Genomic DNA, 25,370 nt, shown 5'->3' with positions numbered 1-25,370 from the left:
AGGAAAAGGAAGACGGGTTTACAGTTGTTAATAGCTGACTGATTATTCAAAAGCAGGGCTAGACCCAGAATCCCAAGGTTACACCACCTAGGGCTTCATCTCAAGAGGAATTAACAGATACACCAGGGTGAGTCTGTCAGACAAAACTTACAAGACTCAAATATTAGACATGGAAGAACTGCTACTATGGAAAGAGCCGAGGCTTAGGAAGGAGACAGACAGATCTGGTTCTACCCACCACTCACCAGCTGGGCAGGTTATCTAACTCCTGAGGCTCAGTTTCAGAAGACTCCAGCAACTACGTTGCTAAGGTGGTTGTGACAATCTAAGATAATATATCTAAACACCTGGCACATAGTGGATACCTGATAAATAGTAGCTATTACTATCATGACTACTCCTTCCTTGTATGGGAAGAGATGCAAGATAAAAGCATGGAATTTGGAGTTAGATGAACCTAATAATTTCATATCTTTGCTCTGTCATGTAACTAGCTGTAGTCCCAGGCATCCAAGCCTTAGCATTACCTACACCATGAGGATACCACCTGCCACACTGAGCTGTTTTAAGAATTAAGACAATGTGTATAGTATCTTTATACTTTGCCCTTAGGGATAGTACCTATGGAATCAATAAACACTGGCTATTACTACTACCACTACTGTGATCTTGGCCACATTAGATAACCTCTCTGAACTAGAATTTAATCAGCTGTAATATTACTATTCCACTACCTACCTTGTTCCCTTCATTCCCAGGGCACAGTACATGGCTCACATTCGGCACATAGTAAATATGTTGCATAAACAACAAAACTATACAGAGAATTGTATATAATGTATCCAACAATGTCTGGCATATAAATGCTGGAAAAAATGGAGCTGTTTGTATTTCCACGAGAGAACCTGGGCTTCTCAGGGCAAAAATCACTGGCTTTTTGTTTGGATGGTTTTTTGGTTTGGTTTTGGTTTTTTGTTTTGTTTTTTTTGTTGTTGTTTTGCCTTTTTTTTTTCTAAAGTAGGCTCCATGCCCAGCCTGAAGCCCAACACAGGTCTTGAACTTATGACCCTGAGATCAAGACCTGATCTGAGATCAAGAGTCACCTGCTTAACTGATTCAGCCACTCAGGTACCACCAAAGACCACTGTTTTATTCATCTTTTAATTGTAACACCTGGCAGATGTTAGGAATGTAGGAGATCCTTAGCAAATGTTTACTGGCATAGAAGGCAATAGTCCCAGCAGCCACCTCACTACAAGGATAACTTCAAGAATCCAGACAACTTGACCCTCCAAAAACAGCTTGAAATTCTCCATCTACTACCATCTAACAAACATCATAGGTAGCCTTTGTGTCAAGTAGCTGTACTGCCAAATTCAAGGCTAGTACTTAAGCCTTCAAGAATAACTGAGCAAGGGGACGCCTGGGTGGCTCAGTGGGTTAATGCCTCTGCCTTCGGCTCAGGTCATGATCTCAGGGTCCTGAGATCGAGCCCCACATTGGGCTCTCTGCTCAGCAGGGAGCCTGCTTCCCCCGCACTCTCTCTCTCTGCCTGCCTCTCTGCCTCCTTGTGATTTGTCTGTCAAATAAATAAATAAAATATTAAAAAAAAAAGAATAACCGAGCAATAACTCCAGATATGAGTGAGAAAGACTGCAAACGTTGAGGCTGTAAACACTGTGAATTATCACATCTAGCACACAACATAATCACAGCATACAACATCATTTGTATAAATTCAAGGTAATGAATGGTCCTGGGTGAAACCAGATAGGGTACCAGGTACGTAAACCAATTCATCTGCCTCCTATATGAAAATAGCAGGTTAGAATACTAAATTTATTTATAATTAACATTCTTATGATCTCTGCAATAAGAAAATTACATAAAGCAGGCTAAAGAGTCCTCCATGTTGCTACCTTAGGAAACTGAGACCTACAATAATCAAACCTTTCTGCCAATGTGACAAATATCCGTTTACTTTTTTAGTTAAGAATATTTTACATTAACGGGGTGCCTGAGTAGCTCACTTGGTTAAGTGGCTGCCTTTGGCTCAGGTCATGATCCTGGAGTCCCGGAATCAAGCCCCACAATGGGTCTCCCTGCTCAACAGGAGTCTGCTTCTCCCTCTGACCCTACCTCCTCTCATGTTCTTTCAAATAAATGAATAAAATCTTTAAAAAAAAACTTTACATTATCTTAAAAATATTTCTTACAGGATATTCTGGTATTTTACCAATAGCTTTACATTCGATTAACCTAGATTAAAAACAATTTCCTTTTTTTATTCTGAGAGTCTTTATCTGATTAGTAGAGAAACAGAGGCTTGCTGCAGAAAAATTGGGAAATATAAAGAGACTCAACTCACTTGGTTCAGTCATCCAGAGATAACCATTATTTACACTTCAAGTGTATTTCTTTTTGATGCTTAATGTTACTAGAGTGTTCAAAAACATGACTTTTAATGCTTCAGAAGTGTTCTCTCAAGCAATAGCTCACATCCATTTCTCTATTATTGGACATTTAAAAAATTTAGAACTGTTTACCCCTGAATGTTTTTAAAAGTAGCTTTTTCCTTTATATTAAATATAAAATTACATGAATTACTCTTTGTAAGAGTTACATACTTATTTCCATCAGCACTGGAAAGTAAGGTGCTGTAGTTAAAGAAGGCCAGCCCCAAACCCACCAGATCATCTTCTAGGAATGCAGTAGTGTGGAGTAAGGGGTTGTGTGGAGCCTGACTATCCTCATCAAGGTGGAAGAATTTAACAGAGGAGCAGGAATAATGAAGGAAAGGGGAGGTAATGTGAATATATATTGGGGCGTGAGAAGCGAAGGGATGACAGTAATTAATATTCTAAAGCATGAGTTACAGTCTTACAAGTAGAATAGTTCTGAATCATGTTTTATAGTGCTCAGTAAACAGCACCTTTATACAGACCTGAATTTAATATATGTTTTCATTTTTCCTGGATTCAACATAAGACAAAGCCCAATTTTAATTTATTTCAATAAAGATTCATTGGCACTTACTCAATGCCAGGCACTGTGGTTAGTAATGAAAATGAGTGAAACCCTAACCCTCCCTTCAAGTTCATATAATTAGAATGTATTTAACTCAAATTTTTATATTATCTACATGCAAACTAAATAAGAATAAACAACTGATGGCTCATGACCCTAGGGAACTGCAAGAGATCAAAAATGAAGTCTGAGGCAAGAAAGTGGATGGTACGGGGTGCCTGGGTGACTCAGTCGGTTAAGCTTCTGCCTTTGGCTCAGGTCATGATCCTAGGGTCCTGGGAGGGAGCCCTACATTGGGCTCCTTGCTCAGCGGGAAGTCTGCTTCTCCCTCTCCCACTCCCCTTGCTTGTGTTCCCTCTCTTGCTGTGTCTGTCAAATAAATAAAATCTTAAAAAAAAAAAAATGGATGGTACATATTAAGAAAGTTTAACAAGAGTTGAAACAAAAGATTTTCTAGTTTCTGAATGAGGTCAACAAGGAAATGCACTGAAGCAAATATCCAACTTCTAAAGGTGTTTCAGTTAATCCATTTTACCTAAGTGAGTTAAGATTTAAAAGTATAAAGGTAAGACTCATCCTCTCCTATTTCTAAAGCATTATAGACTCCAAATTAAGGAACTATTTAACATTTAATTCATGCTTATGGCCAAGATATGTCTTATATTTCCTCAAACCCCAAATCAAATACTATATCCCTTTACCCCTGCAAGTAGAATCCCCAAAATGGAATCAAACCACATTCCCAGACAACACCCTGAAACCACACAAATCCTTTTTCAGACCATATACATGCCAGTCATTATTTCTGTTTATTCAGGAAATCTGCAGAACCAGCCGTAATACTTTTGCCCAGAAATTGCTCATCTAAGAGGGAAAAACTACTTTGAGAAACAAGTTTCTAAAGGCAACCTATTGCTAGAAAAATACCTTAGGCTAACACTACCATGTTAATAGTTAGATATTACCTAGGTATACTTAGGTATACCTAGGCTTTCTAGAAAACTATTTGTGAACGCTAGGAGTTCTGCTTCAATCCTCTGACCCTGCTACTCATTCAAAAATAGCCAGTTTAGTTAACAGAATACTTAATAAAATAATCTTCATTTGTGCCCAGAGGAATCCCAGTTACTTATAAGTAAACCTAGAAGTGGTCATTTAGAAGGAATCTGTTAACACTCTTCCTCAGGAATTCCTAGAGAACAGGATAAAGTTTAGGCTCTTACCATTCTGACTTCAGTGACTTCAAGAAAACTTCTGCACCCTCACCATTTTACTCCAGCCTTCCTGACAACTTGACACATCATTTCACAAAGAGCATTAGGACATCAGTTTTTATTTATACTATATAGCCCAAGGAAATTAGTGAGTTGGAAAATGGGACACTTCATAGTCAAGTGGGAAAGACAATTACATAATTGTGAAGGAAACAAACAGAGTGAACCAATAATGGAGAGAAGACTTGCAATTTAGGGTGCTGAGCAAATTCCTGAGGTATTGAGAACCTAAAGGCTGAAAGGGTAATAGTTACGAAAAAAGCAGGGAGCAAAAATGTTCTAGGTAGAGGGAGAAACATATGCAGTGGCTCCAAGGCAGGAAAAAATGTGTTGAGGACATTTTAAAAGACTAGTATGGCTGAAATATAACAAGAAACAGAGGACGATATGGCTGGAAGGATTCACAGGGGACCGATCATGCCAGCCTTTGGGAAGCTATTGAAAAAGAGTTAAACAACGAGGTAATATAATCCCACTTACATATTTTGAAGATAGTACTCTTCAGTAGTGGTACAAGAATAGAAGCAGGGAGCCAAATAAGGAAAGCCTTGCAGACATGTAAATAAGAGATGGTGGTGGGGATTAAGGAGTGCATGTGTCATGATGAGCACCAGGTTTGTACAAAAGTAATGAATATCACTATATTCTACACCTGAAACTATTACATTGTATGTTAACTGGAATTTAAATTTGAAAGATTTTTAATGGGGCATCTGAATGGTTTAGCCAATTAAGTGTCTGACTTGATCTCAGCTCAGGTCTTTATCTCAGGGTCCTGAGTTCAGGCCCCGCACTGGGCTCCATGCTGGGTGTGGAGTCTACTTAAAAATGATTGCTAGGGGCACCTGGGTGGCTCAGTTGGTTAAGCGACTGCCTTCGGCTCAGGTCATGATCCCGGAGTTCCGGGATCAAGTCCCACATTGGGCTCTCAGCTCCAATGGGAGTCTGCTTCTCCTTCTGACCTTCTCTCTCATGCTCTTTCTCAAAAAGTTTGCTAGATGTGGGGCACCTGACTGGCTCAGTTGGAAAAGCATGTGACTTTGGATCTGAGGGTCATGAGTTTGAACCCCATAGCAGATGTAGAGATTACTTAAATGAATTTTTAAAAAACGATGGTTATTCAGGCATTGGGAATCAGGAAACTTTTAATGCCATCTCAGATTAAAAGATGAACACAAGTTAACCAAAGGGTAAGGGCAGTGCAAGCCACCAAAGAACACATACAGTGGCATTAGATCCCAAGACCATAACCCATTTGGACAAGGTAAATAACCTGGTATGGCAATAGCAAAGGGTATGTGACAAGAGTGAAGACAGGAAGATCAGCTATTAGAAAACTATTGCAATAATCCAAGCGATGGAAATATAGTGCCCTGAACTCAATCAGTGGCAATAGGGAGGAAGAGGCAAAATTGTGCCCATGTATTATTATAAAAGGTAGAAGAGACTGGCTGGATTTGAAGAAGGGACGGCAAAGGAGGAGAAATTTGGGATCACTGGATTGGGTGATTATGGTAGAGCCAGGTGTGTGGGAAAGATGAGTTCAGCTTTGTATATACTGCCATAATGGAAGTGCCAGAGAGGAGGCAGTTGGACACATGGCAGTCTCCAAGTTATAAAGAGGCTGAGGCTGGGCATATACATTTAGAAACCACAGGTAAACATGTGATGAATAAAGCCTTAAGAAAGACTGACCATCCAGGAAAGTAGAAAACAAGCACAGCTTAATCCAGAATGCTGGGATGCACTAACGTTGAAGGTGAAAGAGAGCAGGGTTTCTCAACAGCATTGATGCTTTAAGCTGGATAATTCTGCTGTGAGTTGTTGTCTAGCACATTGTAGGATGTAAGTAGGATCCCTGAACTCCACCCACTAGATGCCAGGAGGACCTACTCAGTTGTGACAATAAAATATGCATCCAGGCATTACCAAATGTCCCCAGGAGGGAAAATCACCCCTATTTGAGAAACACTAGGACAGAGTAGAAGTCTCCAGGACTCTAATAAAAGGTTCTGAATAAACTCCCTCAATCCAGAAGACTCCTCCAAAGTCTCTGTGCATAATAGTACTGTTCTTGGTGCCCTTAAAAGTACAAAGAAATGAGGGTGGCATTCCACTGTAACCAACCTACAGGGCATTGGAATATCTTTATGAACTAGATTGGATCAAATCCATTATTAGAAATCCCATTTCTGGTATGAGGCTATAGTGGAAAAAATATTCTTTTGTAAAAATTTTATTCACAAATGACACAAAAAATATGTGACCCTGCCCAATACAGGATTAGATGTCACCATCATGTTCCAGTAAGCCCCAGCATTTCTCTATCATGAGAATAATACCTAACATTTTCCAAGAGTTTATGATTTAATCTCCACTTGACCCTCATGAGAAGTAGGAACTGCTATTATGTCATTAGTTGAGGAAACTGATGCAGAGGGGTTAAGTAACATGCCCAAAATCACATCAAGTGATCAAACTGAGATTGGAACCTGTCTTTTCCAAAGCCCATGCTCTAAGGCTAAACACTTTACCATTATTCCAGATGGCCTCCATTAGGGTACAAGCGCTATGAGAAAGGGGCTAGTTCTGTCATTGTCACCATTGTGAAATGGTGAAATAGCATTTGGCTCATGCCTAGAACAGGAGCTCACATATTTACTGAATGAGTCTCAGTTCAGGCCTAACTTAGTCGCAGATCTGCTCTGAGATGTTTAAGATCCTGAGAGCTCAGACAGTAAGTGTGGGCTATTGTCTTCCACTCCTGACAGGAAATAAGCAGTCACAGTAACTGATAACTGTATTGCTGGAACTAACTTTTGAGAATTTTGTTCCAGAAATGGAGGCTCAGCCATCAACCCTGATTCACTTCCATTAAAGCAGTACCCTCCCTAGTGCCTCCTTATCCAGGAGATGCCAGTTACACTGAGACTTCAAAGAGATGGGGGGAGAGTAGAAACAAATTAAGTATAGAATGGAATATTTCTGCAAAATGAAGTTGTAAATACTATTTGATAGGACCAAAAATTGGTACTCAAGGGTAAGTTTTCCAAATATTAGATAGGCTTTTTTTTTTTTTTAACATTCTCTACCTTCTATTCAAAAATGTTTTAGGAATTTGAATAGGTATTGAGTCTACTACTGGACACACCTGCCTTAACATATTTTTCCTCATTAGACAGCCTTGGTATCTTTTTGATGAAGGGACTATATGTCCAGAAGTATGTAAAGTCCTCAAAAAGGATGAAAAGATTAAGCTGGTGATACCAAATACTGTAACAGACGGTAATTATTATGTATTATTTTTCTGGGTCCAGATGTAGCCTCAGCATATTTATCAATTTAATATTTCAAGCCGCCTTCATTCCCACTAGATCAAGTATTTTGTTGTCCCTGCGTAAGGCCACCCTAAGGTAGAGCTTGGAAGATAATGGAGTTCAGGGGATATCAGTAATTTCTAAGGAGAATAAGCAAAGGAGATATGCTGGGAAATTCTGTAAAGAATGTAAGGAAATCATGAATTGGCTTTAATCTGTTCTATGTATATACTTGCACACCTAAATGTACTTCTTGGAAACCAGGGAAGCTACAGAGCAACTTGAGGGGTGAGAATGTTCCCCACTCTGCATGGAAGCCACATCAATGGAAGGCATTCATGTAAAGCTTGTACTTTCTGGACCTCAAACCCTCCCCAATCTAGCCGCATTTATAATATGCTCTTATTCCCACCAACGCTCCTAGGGAAAGCTAGATACAGAACATTTTCAACAAATTCTAACATGAACTTGAGTTTTAAGGAACAGGGAGAATATGTTTTCTGTTCTAGATGGTAGCATTTTCTCTCCAGCATGGCTTGTTTATAGCTGTCATTTAGCAGCTGAGGGCACTTTTTTGTAAGCTGGCGGTCTTCAGTCCCTGGTTTGTCATATTTGACTCCTACCCAAACGCTGACATATTAAAAAAAAAAAAAAAAAAAATCAGTAACTCACTTTTGTTTGTTCTTTCAGCTCCTTTGAAGATTATGAAACAGAGGAAACTGTCTCTCCCTCTGAAATTGGAAACAAAGGCAATAAAAGTAAAATAGTAACCTCAGACCTTTCAGAAAAATGTGGAAAGCTTCAGTCAGTGGATGAAGAGTAGCAGCCAGTGTCTACATGAGAGATACATGTTTTAAATGTCTTTTTCTTGTGGAGATGCTCCAGTTTGCATACTGCTTTTAAAGGCTTTGATTTCTGCAAGTATGTATCTGCAGTAGGAACTTTAAAACGTTTTAAAAAGTCTGGATACACATACTCAATTTGGGGGACTCCTCCAATTTGCCTCAGACCTCTTGGCACAGCTTTTTCTCCAAACAAATACAGTGATACACACCACCTTCCGAAGTCTGTGAATCGGCACTCTTCACCCCTGAATGTACCAAGGATCTCTCGAGGACAGTGCCAAGCACAGTTCTCTGTACAAAGCAGGTGTTGCCTCTGTTGTCCAGCATCTTTGAGGCCCCTCACGGCTCCTATGTAGCCCAGAAGAAACCTTCACTTGCAGAAAACTTGAGTCAAAAATATTATGGAACTTTAAAAAGCAGTTAAGGGCCTCCAGAAGTGACTTAACCCTGGTAATAAAAGCACTGCCAAAACATCTCGAGACTTTAAATATGTGTACTGGAGGAGTTCAAAGATCTTGAACTTACTTGGTTTAATGTAACTTCACAATGACCTGCCAAACTGCTAGTCACTTTACATCCTCAGGTATTATAACCACTGGGCCTTCCAATCTTGCTGGCAAGTTCTGAATAATCTCTCCCCTTCCTGACTGTGGATCTTACATGAAATATGATGAAAAAACGTTTAATTACAGAATTTGACTCATAATTGAAAAAAAGTTTCCTTTTAACTTATCTAACATTTGTGAAGAATTACTGAATGACTTATTAATCTCCAAATTAGTTGATTCCCCGTCTGTACTTCCTACTAGGCGGCCTACTGTGAAGACTTAGTGACATGAAAATTCTTACTAGATGTATTCCTTTCATCACTGAATATTAGACTAAGCCAACAGTTCAGGCCTCAATCCCTTCGTATTGAAAAGAACAATTTCAAATATTCTATCACCTCAATATTTATCACAAAAATGGGAAAAAAGTGATGTCACCCATAAAGGAAGACTGTTTCATCTGTACTGTAGAGGTAGAGGTGTTCATTACAGAATTCTACATTTTTTCAGCAAGCCACAGTGCAGCCAAATCCTATAATACCCTTAAAGATAAAACAAAGTAAACTATGAAAAAAGAATGGACATTAATAGTGTAAGCAAAAGAAACCCCCAAGAAACTAACATCCATGTCAAAGTCCTCACCTTTTCCCCTGGGTTTTTTGCTTTAACCACAAGTCCTAAATGTCAGAACAGTATCCCTTGCCACCCTGCTTTTGTTCCTCCTAACCGATGTTAAAGTTAAAAAAATTAATCAGACCTATAATCAGGCTATGGTGGGCAAAAAGTAGAGATAAGTGCTATTTAAGAAATGTACCATCAACTGGTACAGTAATAGTTTTTTTTTTTTTTCCAGTATCCTCTGTTGCCTGCTATTTTACTTTTCATGATCAGAATTAATCCTCTACTTCATGGTAACAGAAAATGATAAATATTAAAATTTGGCATCTAATAGTTCACCAACTAAAAGCTTTAAAAAATGACTAAATCTTTAGGAAACACCACATGTAATAACCTAAACACACTAGTAAATTAGGATTAAAAATATTTGTGATACGTGAAATTTACCATCTATTCCATCCACTCTTTACTAGAGAGAAGGCAATTTTTTTTTTAATTTCAGATAAAATTTAAAAAGGTAATACTAGCTTTAGAAGCCAGATATGGTTTAAAGGTTTTATTATCCATAATGATCTAAACTATTTCTAAAGACTCCACCAACAAAAATTAATCTTCCAATATATATTTGATTTTTTTAATACTATTTGGCTTTTATCTTTTTACCTTGTGTCTCCTTACTGAAATCCTCTTGCTTTTACTTTGGTCTGTATTTGGTTTAAAAGTCTGTAATTATTATAAAAAGTAACAGCTACCAATATCATTCCATTTAAGATAAAGCTATTTTAATTTAGGTTACCCAAAGTATATTTTCAGACTTAAGTGTTTCACTGTAGTCCTTTCTTAAGAGCTGAATTCAAGAAATGTGAATTCCAAGGAAATAGGACTTTCTGGTAAATATCTCACCAAATAAACCCACCCAACTAGAAATTTAAAGTTTTTACAACATCCCAGGCTACATAATAAAAATTAAATTGAGGGTTATTGTGGTCTTAATGCTATTCAGTGAAAAGTGAGTTTCATAGCGAAACATTAATTGCCAAGGTAATCAAACTAATAAAATTGTGTGTATTTTCCCTGCATCTTATCTATGTCATTGTGTACAATTCACAGTGTTTATAAAATTCTAGATTGATCAAATGACGTAAATCATTTACTCAACTTTTGGAAATGTTATGAAGTGTGCTTGGGTGGAGAAACCTGCATGATTTGTTTTTGTTTTTCCCTTTTTGCAAAACTAAATAAAGAGACAAGTTGTCAAGTATGAACCATGTTCACTAAGACAGTCACTACACATTTTTGGTGTTATTCACACTTGCACCTCATTTTTATGTTTGAAAGAGTAACATCACAAACTTGAGTTTCAAAGAATAATTCTTTGAACCCCTGGGAAAATCTTAAAGGAATATATAACTGGTAAGTTCTTTCCTTTGGGGAGATAAGGAAGAGGACTAGATACTGGGAATGAGAGGGTCACAGGTATCAAGAGGGACTTTAGCCTTATGTACTTTTTAGCCTTATGTATATTGTATTCTTTTAGAAGAATGTGTAATTGTTATTTGCATACCTAAAACCTAATTTTTTAGAAAGGAGGGACAAAAGTTAAACTATCATCCAATTATTACAATCTGATGCTGTACTTTCAAGTTAGTATTTTCTAAAACATTTTATATTTGTTACCTATGATATGGGAAAGGAAATTTTGTTTTTCTTCTGTTGTAAAACTTGTACTTTTCTTCAGCAAGGTCACCAAAGAGTTGTTTCAAGAATACGAAGATCACAGTAAAATAAAAGGAATTCTTTATCCTAGGACCATATTATAGCTCTGCACAGAAACATAGACTTACTGAAGCTAACCAAAAGGATAAATCGCCAGTTCTGACACTTCTATCATCTGATTATGTATGTTAACAAAGACTCAAAAGAACAAATGAAAATGTGTCCTATTAGAAGTTGTTATTGTTTTGATGGTTTCAAATCCTGATAAAGTAAATCCAGTTACTGCAGTAATAATTTCTCAATCATCCCTAGTTAGCCATTAGTCAGCTTTCCTAAATAACTCATGGTATAAAGAAAAACAATGCAAAAATCAAGGCACTGTAATTATTCTTCCCCAAATGTATATAATATAGGCCATTCAGAGCATACTATCCCAAACTCCTCAGTATTCTACAACATAGAATTAGAAAACTAACATTTATTGATAGATTTAAGGTGTAATACAGGTTTCCAAAAATGTGGCAGTGAGAATACCAGCATAAAAAAGAGAAACTTGTGCTAAAAACAACCTGAATTAACCATTGGCAATATTACACATAACAATCAAGGCCCTCACATACTAATGATTTCCGATTTGTCTATATTGCCAACCTCCCATGCATCAAAAAACACAAAACTAAAATTATCAAACTTGGGAAGCAATAAAGTACTCTATGAATTTTAAGATCATAATATTAGGAAAGTTTGGGAGATTTGCAAAATATATCCTAATCATCCATGTGTACAATCTCATTTCTAGTCATTTCTGCAGTGATCATTAGTGAATAAAGAACAGATTTACAAGTTTATATAGCAGGGCATCTGGGTTTAACACAAAACTGTTACAAACTTTAGGCAAATACATGTTTCATAAGACACTGCTAACACTTAGAGGAATTAAATAAAATTCCAAAACTTGGAAAGCAAATAAAGACAAGACAACTAAGAAGCATTTTCCACCATTTACTCTTGTTATCAAAAATAGTTCAACTCTTCTTGCAAAACAAAAACAAAATAGTACATACTGGACACATACATCACATTTTTCTTCCTATGGCTTTAGCCCACCCCCACCCCACCAAGAGAGACAAAAAAAAAAAAAAAAAAAAAAAAAGAAGAAGAAGAAGAAGAAAAAAAAAAAAAAGAAAAGAAAAAAAAAGCCCAACAACAACAAAACAATTCTACCTGACCACATTCACAGAAAATGACACCAGGATACACTACAAAACAGAAGGAGGTGTCATCTGCTCTGTGTCCAAAGGTTTCTTCTCCATGTCTTGTACTAGGTGAGTAACCATCATTGAACATGCTGTGTGCCAAATCAAAACATAACTTCACTTCAACATATGTCAGATCTCACGAGAGATGGTGAATGTAGTAGAAATTGGAAATTTTCCAGCAGTATTTTTCTTTAAATAAGCACTGTCAAAGCAGCAATTCTTTTAAATCATAAGGTCATTTCTTTACAACCTAGTCAGTCCTTGTTTTATTTGGGCTGTGCTCTTTCAAGCAACTGACTAGATTACCCTTCAACAGAATGTTTGTGACTCACTTGTCTTCCCATAAAAATTAAAGGGAAGCCATGAATTTAAACTGAAACACAGTTTGTGCTTTACATGCAAAAGAGCATTCTAAAGAAAATCCTCCTAGCTTCAAACCTACATAAATGCACAGGTTTCATAAAAATGCATTTTTTTATTTGGCCTCTATATAAGAAGCCCTCATAATGAATAGCACCCCAAAAAAGAGAAAAGGAGCATATTCAAAATAAAGTCTGTGAAACTATTAGAAGAAACAAACAAAAAAATCAAAGAAGTGGCCAATAACAATAAATATAACACATAAACCTGTAAGTTTGGGGGCATTATTTCAAAATTATTTCAAATAAATCCCAATTTCTAAATAAAAATTTTATAATTTTTTAAAAATTCTGTCACATCCTGTAGTCTAAATTCAATTACCTTCAGAATAAAACTGCTCTTCTCCACTTCATTTATCTAATTAGAACATGCTAAAAGTGAAGGTTTTCCAATTTTCTTCCCTAGAAATGAGTCAGACTAACTATAAAAGTTATTCAAACTCAAAAGAGTTTTATCGCATAAACAGCTAAACATCTGCAATCTTGACAGAATTTGTTCACTTTAAAAGACAGATTTCAACATTCTAATGAGGGGCAAATTTTCTTTCATAATACTGCTGATTTAAGAACTGCTACATACACCAGTAGCCAATTTTCATGATCAGAAATGGTATTATGTCAGCACAAAGGTTGAGCTGGACACATCAGCTTTTCAACAGGAGGAGCATCAATAGCATCTGAAGGCAGCACTGAGTCCCCTGAACTAATGGCTACTTTTTCACAAAAAATCAGCACAATCTTTTTGGACTGACTAGATACCACTTCCTTACATTTAATCATAAACTTTGATTATGCACAAAGCATGACCATAAACAATGAGGTTAATGTTATTTTCCTTGCCAAAGTTCATTTTGTATAAATCAGTTGCATCAGCATTTGTTCTCAAACTATGAGGTTCTGTAAGAACTAAGGACATATAGTTGTAGGGTTACTCCTCCATTATCTGCAAACTATTTCCCCGACACTAACACATATAACTTAGCAATGAAAACACTTGATACAAGTGATCTATATGCAGGAGCTCCGGCAAGTTAAACCAACAAAACCATAGCTGCCGTAAAACTTTAGCTATTTCCCTACCAGAGGTAGGTTTAAAGACCCACTGATTTAACAGTCGAATCTCATGTCTATAGCTTCATCCAAACTTTTATCATCATGTGTACTGGCAGCTAAAAACGTTGTTACTGGGGACCCTGTGACATTAATTACACTGGTGCTGGTACTAGCATTGCGCACAGCAATGCTAGTCACATTAATGCCCAAAGTGAGCCTGGTCTGCTCCAAGGCCTTTTCTGGCACAGCAAATGCCTCCAGCTTCTTCTCCCCATTGGCCATATAGGAGTTTTGGCAGCCACGACATATACAATCTAAGCAGGCTTTGCGGTTAGAGTAGCAAGGGCAGCGCTGGCCGCGGCATGTAAGAACACTTGGATTTTGAGTAGCACGCCCACATTTACACCCTTTCTTTTCCTGGGGTTTTTTATACACAGTCTTGGTAGGACTTCCTGGCATAAAATGGTGACTAGGAATCTTTTCCTTTACAGTTTTGTCTTTTTTAAGAATACCTGGCTTGGTTTTAGAGTGAGATTTCTTGGATCCGTGTTCATGACTCTTTTTCATGCTTTTAGTAGATAAAAGTACAGTTTTGCTGATTTTGGGTGTTGTGCCTCCATTGGGAACAGTTGCTATAGGTTGAAGAGAAATTTTGCTCTCCCGTTTCACTGTCACAGGGGCAGATGCCCCCAACGTTGGGCCTCGGATAATGGTAGAAATTGGAAGTGGCTGAACTTTCTCACTGTCACTTTCTGATCTGGATCGTTTTCTATTCAATTTTGCTACTTTTGGAGTTGCTGCTGTACATGATAACCCATGAAGTGCAGGACTGGTGGACATAAAAACATTATGGCTAAGAGACTGGGAAGAAAGCTGCAGAAAAGGTCCATTAGAGACAGTGGCTTCCAAGTTGGGCTGCAAATTAGGACAACAAACCTCTGTATTTGAAACAGTTTCTAAGCTGCGGAGCACTTCCTCAACACTCAGTAACAGAGAGTCGCCAGGTTTTATATCTTCACTAAAACTGCAGATATCAATGCCTGTGGAGCATAAGTCAGTGGCTACTGTGTCACAGACAGGTGGCAAGCTGTCAGACAGATCCTCAGTTTTTATGTCAACAGTGTTACATACATCAATTGTGTTTGAATGTTCAGGTGAAGGAATATTTATACCAAATCTATCTATTGAAAGCCCATTATAAGTAGGCAAACCATTGATAACAGAACTGCCAATAGCAATGCTGAGGGTGCTTTCAGATATTGGAGATAAACTAGCTTGAGGATCAGCTGTGGGTTCTGAGGTTGAAGGTAAAGGGGAATGTGTTAAACACAAAGTAAAGGATGAATCTGAGGGTTTTTCTGTCTCCTCACAAAACAATGATCCATCATTAAGCAAAGCCAAAATATCCGAAGAACAGTCGACTGCTTCTATTATATCCCGTGCCAATGTAGTCTGTGTGATATATTCGCATAGTTTTTTGTAGCAGTTCACTAGGATGCTTAACTGCTTGTTTTCCTCAAATTGCTCATAGTCTTTGCACCAGCTACATGAAGGTTTCATCATCATTTTCTTGCCTTTACAAGGTTTGCAGACATAATGTTGGCAGGTGGAGTTGGTGGGTGCGATAGGATCTTGTAGCAAATGTCCTAAGAGGGAAAAAGGAGGAAAGCAAAGATTTTAGTAAAATAAATATACAATTTCATACACTGAAGTTAAGATGAGATTATAAGTAATCTATTAAAATTGAGATGGTTTAAACTCACTAGACCAGATAACAAAAAACGTTATCTTACAGGAAATGGAAAAATACTCAATAGTGCGCTTCACTTCTATGCCATATTCCCCATTCCTTTATCTCAAACCAGAATCTTCCTTGATTCTGTACTTCTCTCCCAAACGGTATGTTCTGGTCCACTTTCTTATCCTCCTCTCCAAAGGCTACAGAGATGTGAAAATCAGTCACCAAAAGCACAAACTTGGCTTAAAACCCTTAGAACCTAAACCAAACACAACATTGTAATGCTACCATGTATTGGCAAAATCATACTATTTATTTTGTATTAAACACTGGGAAAAAGATATGAATAAGAGACACTTAGTCCCTACCCTCATTAAACATAGTTTAAGGGTATTAATCAGTACAAAGTCATCTTCACCCAAAAAAAAAAGTGTAACTCCAACCATTTTATTATATATACTAATTTAAAACTGAGAAGACTAAAATGTTATGGTGAAAAAGAACTATGTTCATTTATCTAAAGAAAAAAGGGAGTAATACATGATTAAGACTCAAATTCTCCTAAAGAAAGTCAAAATGCAAGGACAAAAAAGAATTATGTTTAAATGTATCAAAAAGAAAAAAAAGGGCATACTACCAGACTCCAATTCTTCTGACAAAATACAAAATGACCCTAGTCATAAACTGCAAGTATCCGAAGTAGAACAACATCACATAAAACTGAAAATGGTCTCCCAAATTATAAATGACCCGTGTAGATTATGTAACAGGAAAGAGAAAACAACTAGATCCAGTCACTATTTCCACTCAACTCCACAAAGAAGCAATGGTTCTTGGTTCCAAATTCAGGACAAACAGTTAGTAATAAACTCAAAGTAGCACCTGTTTCTCATACAAAATTATGTAGTTAGTGAGACTCTGGCATGGAAAAGAAGATACCTCAGGCTACAGCCAAGTGAAATCAGCAAACCCTCTCCCTTAAAAGCAACTATAAACCAGCAAACTTTTGAGAAAATGAGTCATTTTCATAATCAAAGACAAAACCATTTGATAAGCATTTATATGTTTGAAAAACTGCTCAATTTCAAGTAACAACAGTGAGAATCTGTGCTGGCCCAGTCTGGGGCTGCCCAGTTCTCCCCTTCCATTCAGTTCCATCAGTGTTACCCTGAAGACCAGAAGCTGCTGTGACAGAAGGGGGCTCACTCCATTTAGTGCAGAGAATGATGCAAAGCCCCAAAAACATGATCACTGAAAGTGACTTCTCAGAGGCTAGCCAGCTGGAGAAGGCAAAAAGCTCAGTTCTTACTAGCCTGAGGTTACACAAGCCCACATTAAACAGGCCACAAACAAGACAATCTACCTCAAGTTGATCTATAAATCCAATGCCATCTTTATGAAAATGCCAGTGTCTTTTTAAAGAAATTTACTGATTCTAAAATTCTTATGGAATCAGAGGACCTAGTATAGCCAGAACAATTCTTTAAGAGAGCAGATTCGGAGAACTTATACTATCAAATTTCCAAATCATCTTTAAAGCTATAGTAACCAAAATAATGTGGCAATGGCAAAGGATAAACATACAAATCAATAGAACAGAACAGAGAGCACAGAAATTCTTACATTTACAGTCTACTGATTGCTGTGATGCATGCCCAGATAATTCAACAGGGAGAGTATTTTCCACATCACGTTGGACAATTTGATATCCAAATGCAAAAAAAAAAAAAAAAAAAAAAAAAAAAAAAAGTAACAACAACAAAAAACAAACAGGAAAAAAAAAACAACCAAAAACCCAACAACTACTTAGATCCTTACCTCACAATATCCACAAACATTAACTCAAAATGGATCGCAGACACCTTATATATAAGACCTAAAGTTCTAGAAGAAAAACACAGAAGAAAATCATGACTTTGGGCCAGGAAAAGTGTTAGATGTGACATCAATGCACGATCTGCAAAAGGGAAAAAGTTATAAAGTGGATTTCCACAAAATTAAAAATGTGTGCTTCAAAAGACACCATTAAGAAAACAAAAAGATAGGGGTGCCTGGATAGCTCAGTCAATTAAGCATCTGCTTTCAGCTCAGGTCATGATCCCAGAGTCCTGGGATCAAGCTCTAAGTCAAGCTCCTTACTCAATGGGGAGTCTACTTCTCCCTCTTCCCTGGGCCTGCCCCTCTGCCTGCTTGTGCTTGCTATAAAATAAATAAATAAAATCTTTTTTTAAAAAGAAAGAAAGAAAGAAGGAAAAAAAGAGAAAGATAATCCACAGTATGATCTGATAAAGGGCTTATAACATGACATATTAAAAACACTTCCTACAAATCAATAAAAAGACAACTCAATTTTTAAGGTGGGCAAAAAAAAAATCAGTGTGATAGAACACATTAATAGGAGAGACAAAAACCATATGGTCCTCTCAATTGATGCAGAAAAAGCATTTGACAAAATATAGCATCCTTTGCTGATTAAAACTCTTCAGAGTGTAAGGATAGAGGGAAATTCCTAAAAACCATCTACAAAAAGCCCACAGTGAATATCATTCTCAATGGGGAAAAAAGCTGAGAGCCTTCCCTTCCGTTAAGATCAGGAACAATGACAAGGATGCCCACTCTCACCACTACTGTTCAGTATAGTACTAGAAGTCCTGGCAACAGCAATCAGACAACAAAAAGAAATAAAAGGTATTCAAACTGGTAAAGAAGAAGTCAAATTCTCTCTCTTTGCAGATGACATACTTTATGTGGACAACCCAAAAGGCTCCACCCCCAAATTACTAGAACTCATACAGCAATTCAGTAATGTGGCAGGATACAAAATCAATGCACAGAAAATCAGTTGCTATCCTATACACTAACAATGTAACTGTAGAAAGAGAAATTAGGGAATCGATTCCATTTACAATAGCACCAAAAACCACAAGATACTTTGGAATAAACCTAACCGAGGAGGTAAAGGATCTATACTCTAGAAACTACAGAACACTTATGATAGAAATTGAAGAAGACACAGAAAGACAGAAAAACATTCCATGCTCATGGATCTGAAGAATAAACATTGTTAAAATGTCTATGCTGCCCAAAGCAATCTATATTTTAAACACCATCTGGACCAAAAGTACCAACAGCATTTTTTAAAGTGCTGGAACAAACAATCCTAAAATTTGTATGGAACCAGAAAAGACCCTGAATTGCCAAGGAAATGTTGAAAAAGAGAAACAAAGCTGGGGGCATCACACTGCCTGATTTCAAGCTATATTATAAAGCTGTGATCACGAAGACAGCATGGTACTGGCACAAAAACAGACACACAGGTCAGTGGAACAGAATAGAGAGCCCATATGGACCCTCAACTCTATGGTCAATTAATCTTCAACAAAGCTGGAAAAAAACATCCAATGGAAAAAAGTCTCTTCAATAAATGGTGCTGGGAAAACTGTACTGCTATATACAGAAGAATCAAACTCGACCATTCTCTTACACCATACACAAAGATAAATTCTAAATGAATGAAAGACCTCAATGTGAGACAGGAATCATCAAAATCCTAGAGGAGAACATGCAGGAAGTAACCTCTTTGCCATCAGCCACACCAACTTCTTTCAAGACACATCTCCAAAGGCAAAGGAAACAAAAACGAAAATGAACTTTTTGGACTTCATCAAGATAAAAAGCTCTGCACAGCAGAAGGCACAGTCAACAAAACAAAGCAGCAACCCACGGAATGGGAGAAGATATATGCGAATGACACTACAGATAAAGGGCTAGTATCTAAGATCTACAAAAAAATTTCTCAAACTCAACACCCAAAAACACCAAAAACAGATAATCAAATCAAAAAATGGGCACAAGACATGATCAGACACTTCTCCAAAGAAGACCTACGAATGGCTAACAGATACAAGAAAAAATGTTTAACATCATTAGCCATCAGGGAAATTCAAATCAAAACCACACTGAGATACCACCTTATACCAGTTAGAATGGCAAAACTGACAAGGCAAGAAACAACAAATGATGGAGAGATTGTGGAGAAAGGGGAATCCTCTTACACTGTTGATGGGAATGCAAGCTGGTACAGCCACTTGGGAAAACAGTGTGGAGGTTCCTCAAAAAGTTAAAAACAGGGCGCCTGGGTGGCTCAGTGGGTTAAGCCTCTACCTTCGGCTCAGGTCATGATCTCAGGGTCCTGGGATCGAGTCCCACATCGGGCTCTCTGCTCAGCAGGGAGCCTGCTTCCTCCTCTCTCTCTCTACCTGCCTCTCTGCCTACTGTGATCTCTGTCTGTCAAATAAATAAATAAAATCTTAAAAAAAAAAAAAAAGTTAAAAACAGAACTACCCTATGACCCAGCAATTGCACTGGGTATTTACCCCAAAAATACAGATGTAGTGAAAAAAGGGGGCACATGCACCCCAATGTTTACAGGAGCAATGTCCACAACAGCCAAACTGTGGAAGGAGCTCAAATGCCCTTCAACAGACGAATGGATAAAGATGTGGCCCATATACACAAAGGAATATTATTCGGCCATCAGAAAGGATGAATACCCGATATCTGCATCAACATGAACGGAACTGGAGGAAATTATGCTAAGTGAAGTAAGTCAAGCAGAGAAAGACATTTATCATATGGTTTCACTTATTTGTGGAACATAAGGAATAGCATGGATTAACATTAGGAGAAGGAAGGGAAAAATGAAGAGGGGGAATCAGAAAGAGACAGACAATGAGAGACTATGGACTCCGGGAAACAAACTGAGGGTTTTAGAGGGAAAAGGGGTGGGCAGATGGGTTAGCCCAGTGATGGGTATTAAGGAGGGCATGTATTACATGAAGCACTGGATGTTACACGCAAACAATGAATCATGAAACACTACGTCAAAAACTAATGATGTACTGTATGGTGACTAACGTTAACATTATGAGAAAAAAAAATGTAAAAAGAAGTCCTAAAAGTACATATAAATGGCTTGTATAGAGCTTATGTACTTTCAAGGGACTGAAACTATGTATTTCACCCATTAAAAGCACTGGAAATACCTGAGAACCATCTAATCAGTTGGGTTTTATCATACTTCTTAGAATCCCTAATATGAATTATGATTTACAATGTGATATATCTTTAAAAAATCTTTTAAAAGTAAAAAAAAAAGTGAAAATAAAAATCTTTATGATGAAAAAAAAGTGAGCAAGAGATCTGAATAAACATTTCACCAAAAAAAAAAAAGGGTGTCTAAGAAGCACATGAAAATATGCTCAATATCATTAAGGAAAGTAAAACCTTACCACACAGCTTACACACCTATTAGAATGGATAAATTCAAAATGGACAGACAGTATACCAACAGCTGGCAAAGATGTGGAAAAACTGGAAGACTTCTGTATTACTGGTGAGACTGTAACACCATAGATCAGATTGGAAAGCTTGGCAGTTTCTTAAAAATAGTTTCTTAAAGAGTTAAACATACATTTACCATACAAACCAGAAATTCTGCTCCTTGGAGCAGGAGCTTTCATCTCTCAAAGAGAAATGAAAATATATGTCCATATAAATGTATGTGAAATATGCACAGCTGCATTATTTAGAACAGACAAAAAACTGAAAACAATCCAAATGTCCACCAACCAGTGAGAAGATAAACAAAATGTAGTATATTCATACAATGGAATACTGTTCAGCTATCAAAAGAACTACTAGTACATGCTACAATATGATTAACTTCAAAAGCATGCTAAATGAAAGAAGCCATATGCAAAAGAGTACATTATTGGATTATTTCATTTATATAAAATGTCTAGAAATGACAGAAAAGCCGAACTAGTTGCTGTCTAGGACGGGAACCAGGAGCAGGGATTAACTGTAAGTGGGTACAATGGAACTTTTAGCAGTGATGAAAATGTTCTAATATCATATCAGGGTGACAGCTGCACAACTCTAAAATCTTAAAAAAAAAAAAAAAAAAAAAAAAACACACCTTAGACACCAGTAGTTACAAAATCCAACCTTCTACCTAATATAGGAATTCTTAGAGTACCCTTAACTTTAAAGCAGGATGTAGGGGATATGAATATATAGATAGATATATCTTGAAAGAAGAAGCACTTAAAAGAGTAAAATGTAAGGTTAAACAATATCTATTGGGAAGGAGAGACTAGACAAAAGTAAAAAAGGAAAAGACTCGGCTAGGACTATTCTGGGTTTAACTTGTTTTGTAGCTTTTAACTCTCAATCCATGTAAGTATTTTTACATAATTATAAAATAAACTAAAATTTTTAAACAACCCCTAGGGGCACCTGGGTGGCTCAGTGGGTTGGGAATCTGCCTTTGCCTCGGGTCATGGTCTCAGGATCCTGGAATCAAGTCCCAGGAAGCCCGCTTCTCCCTCTGCCTCTCCCCTGCTCCTGTTCTCACTCTCTCTCTCTCAAATAGATAAAATCTTTTTAAAAATTAACAAATAAAGAAACCGTTAAAAATGAAAAGCAGGGGCGCCTGGGTGGCTCAGTGGGTTAAGCCACTGCCTTCGGCTCGGGTTGTGATCTCAGGGTCCTGGGATTGAGTCCCGCATCGGGCTCTCTGCTCGGCAGGGAGCCTGCTTCCCTCTCTCTCTCTCTCTACTTGTGATCTCTCTGTCAAATAAATAAATAAAATCTTTTAAAAAAAAATGAAAAGCAAAGCAAGTAACCTTAATTTCATATCAAACTGCTGGTATAACCATTCAGAGATTAACTATTTTAAATTACTTTCTAACACAAAAAATTGATCCTAGCATCCTAATTTTGTTTTTTCAGTCATCACATTGGTGGTAGTAACATTGACAGTCATTATGAAGGTGATGTTTATTGTGGAATAAAGTAAATGCTGATGTCCTTAAGAATCTGATTTTTTTAAAAAAATAGGAACAAAGAAGTCATAAGATAGAAAACATTAAGCAAAAAATCCTGTAGTTCTGAATTTCAACTGGATTTATCAGTATGAATTCATGTTTTCATCTTAAGTGTGCATATTTCGTAGCACAACACACTGAAAAAGACTGGAAGCAAGGGACTAACCCCAGAAGCAATGAACTCAGATAATGGTACTGAAAAACAATTTCCTGTTCAAAGAATTCACAGCTTCTGAGACAAATAACTGATTCCAGATCTGTGACATAAATTAGACAAGATGAGTTATGATTACATTGTTATAACGGAAAGTAAGAAAACTATCAAATATTGGGACTGTGTTAAAGGGACTTAGGAGCAAACCAGAAAAGGTTCCTGCTGGCCAAACTAAGAAAATCTGAGCATGCATAAATGCAACAGAATGAAGTAGATCTATAAAGTTCAGATCTCTGAGTTCATGGATGGTTGGAAGGGAGGAAGGGAAGAATAAAAAACAGGAAGGAAGGAAAATCCATTTCAGGATGCCAATCAGCTCATTAGTTTGAAAAGCGGTAAATAAAGAGCAAGCATCAACCGTTTATTCTGATTTAACTATATATGAATGATACCAAGTAACCCATAGATGAAAAGTTTCTCTTTACAGAAAAAATGCAGCTAATAAATAAAACAATATAATTTGAATGTCATTTTATAATCCCTAATGATTTGCAAATTGTACAAGCTAAGTGATAAGGATTGCCTTCATTCTGTTACTGATCTTTTTTTCACCAGTCATTCCAAGCAAAACTTCCCCTAAACTACCAAGCATCTTAAAGAATTTTTACACTGTACACATCTTTGTATTTTCCTCTGAGGTATTAGGAGAGTATGCCTAATACTGAGAACTGAAGAGGCTACAAAGCACATCAAAAACTCCCACTTATTGATTCAAGACATCACCACTACTGAATTCTTAAGAATTTCCATCACCTGGCCTCAATACCTACTGGACTGCCCAACCATTCCCCAACACAAATATTTGAAACTTTAACCCACCGTTAGAGATGCCTATACCAAACTTGTTTTATACACTCAGCTAACCATCTTAACTGTCAAAGGCTTCCCAAAGGGTTCTCTTTACACTTCACGATAAAGGCAGTTCCAGTGATAGGAGGGAGAAAGTAAAAGATTCAGGGGTTTCTTAGAACTGGTTGTCAGCCATGTATCTATCTACTGTACATCTGTCCCTAAGGAAACTCCTCCCTCCAAAATTAAGAAATGTTACATAACAGTTTTAGAATTGTAAAAATACATCTTACCCTAGAAAACAAATTGGATGGGCAATGTGAGTCAAGGGGAAATGTGTCACTCATTCGCAGACTGTACTGTTAAAAACTGGGCAGTATTTGGGGAGAAATTTAATTAATTTTATATCATATTCCATATAGTTTCACATTCAAGTACCAAAAAAACTTGTTCAAAAAAACATATCTTGAGGCACCTGGGTGGCTGAGTCGATTGGGCAAATAGCTCTTGATTTCTGCTGGGGTCATGATCTCGGGGTTCTGGGATCAAGCCCTTCAAGAGGCTCCCCACTGGGCACGGAACCTATTTGGGATTCTCTCTCTCCCCCTCTACCCACCAACAACCCCTTCCCCCCACCCTATGCGCATACTCACTCTCTCTCAAAAAAAAGAAGAAAAAGTCTCAGACTTCAGACTTTAAAAATGTTATCATTTGAGGGGCGCCAGAGTGGCTCAGTCAGTTCAGTGTCTGCCTTTGGCTCAGGTCATGATCTCAGGGTTCTGGGATCAAGCCCTGTGTCAGGGTCTCTGCTCAACCAGGAGTCTGCTTCTCCTTCCTCTATGTTCTCTCCCAAATAATAAAGTCTTTAAAAATAAATAAATAAATAAATAATAAAAATGTATAATTTATAACAAAATAATTTCTCACTGCATTGCCTTGAATCCTTAGCTTGCAATGTATCACACGAATTTCTTCCTTTACATAACACAAGTTGTCCTGTAACTAAATGAATTAGAGACTATGTGCCTTAAACAATTACTGATGCTATATTGACAAAAAGACTATAGACTAAATATTCATTTTTACTCCTCACCTAAAAAAAAGTTACTCATTTCCTTGTCTGTTCTCCCTCTTATTAACTTTTACCATCCCCAATCAGGCAATTGTAATTTGAGACCAAGTCTTAGTTTTAGATTACCACAATGGCAATTCTAGGAATAGGTAACGGCTGGTAATTTACTAAAATACTTAATATCAGATTTTTTTAATGTTTATTTTATGAAACTTTTTATAATAAAATTTTCAAACAGAAAAAATGAGAAATAGTATAATTACCCTCCATATAGATCACCCAGATTCAATAATTATTAAGACCATACTGTATTTGCTTCATCTACCCTTTTATTAAGTATTTCAAACAAGTCCCAGACATCAACTCACCTCTATCTATTCATCAGTATAAATCATTACAAAGTACATACTCTTCTGTAACCCACAATGCCATTATCACTCCTAAATCAACAATTTAAATAATTTAAGCCATATTTAGCTTTAACTTTTAAAGGACTAGAAAAGGGCTTTAATTCACCCATCATAAACACATTTTATAAACTATACTTTTCTCAATAAACATGCTTTTTTTAGCCACAGGATTTCCCCATTT

The 25,370-nt window shown here is 37.1% G+C and overlaps 2 protein-coding genes across 7 annotated transcripts in view; one reads left to right on the top strand and one right to left on the bottom strand.

Annotated features, from left to right (window-relative positions):
* PPP2R3A (protein phosphatase 2 regulatory subunit B''alpha) overlaps positions 1-10,918 on the top strand; it is a 210,849-nt gene extending 199,931 nt beyond the window's left edge. For 3 of the 4 annotated variants that reach the window (XM_047736286.1, XM_047736302.1, XM_047736293.1), the window contains one exon: positions 8,309-10,918. In XM_047736286.1, the coding sequence (XP_047592242.1) occupies positions 8,309-8,441 (133 nt within the window). In that variant the 3' untranslated portion in view covers positions 8,442-10,918. The remainder of the gene's footprint in view (positions 1-8,308) is intronic. The other variant, XM_047736330.1, reaches the window with a different exon arrangement.
* Positions 10,919-11,559: 641 nt separating this feature from the next.
* The window catches only part of MSL2 (MSL complex subunit 2), a 41,484-nt gene continuing 27,673 nt past the window's right edge, over positions 11,560-25,370 (bottom strand). For all 3 annotated transcript variants that reach the window (XM_047736345.1, XM_047736355.1, XM_047736361.1), the window contains exon 3: positions 11,560-15,722. In XM_047736345.1, coding sequence (XP_047592301.1) covers positions 14,131-15,722 — 1,592 coding nt within the window. In that variant the 3' untranslated portion in view covers positions 11,560-14,130. The remainder of the gene's footprint in view (positions 15,723-25,370) is intronic.

The sequence above is a fragment of the Lutra lutra genome, chromosome 1, assembly GCF_902655055.1.
Source record: "Lutra lutra chromosome 1, mLutLut1.2, whole genome shotgun sequence".
NCBI classification, from domain to species: Eukaryota; Metazoa; Chordata; class Mammalia; order Carnivora; family Mustelidae; genus Lutra; species Lutra lutra.
Note: the sequence above shows the minus strand (reverse complement) of the source record. Positions and strands in the feature narration are given on the sequence as shown.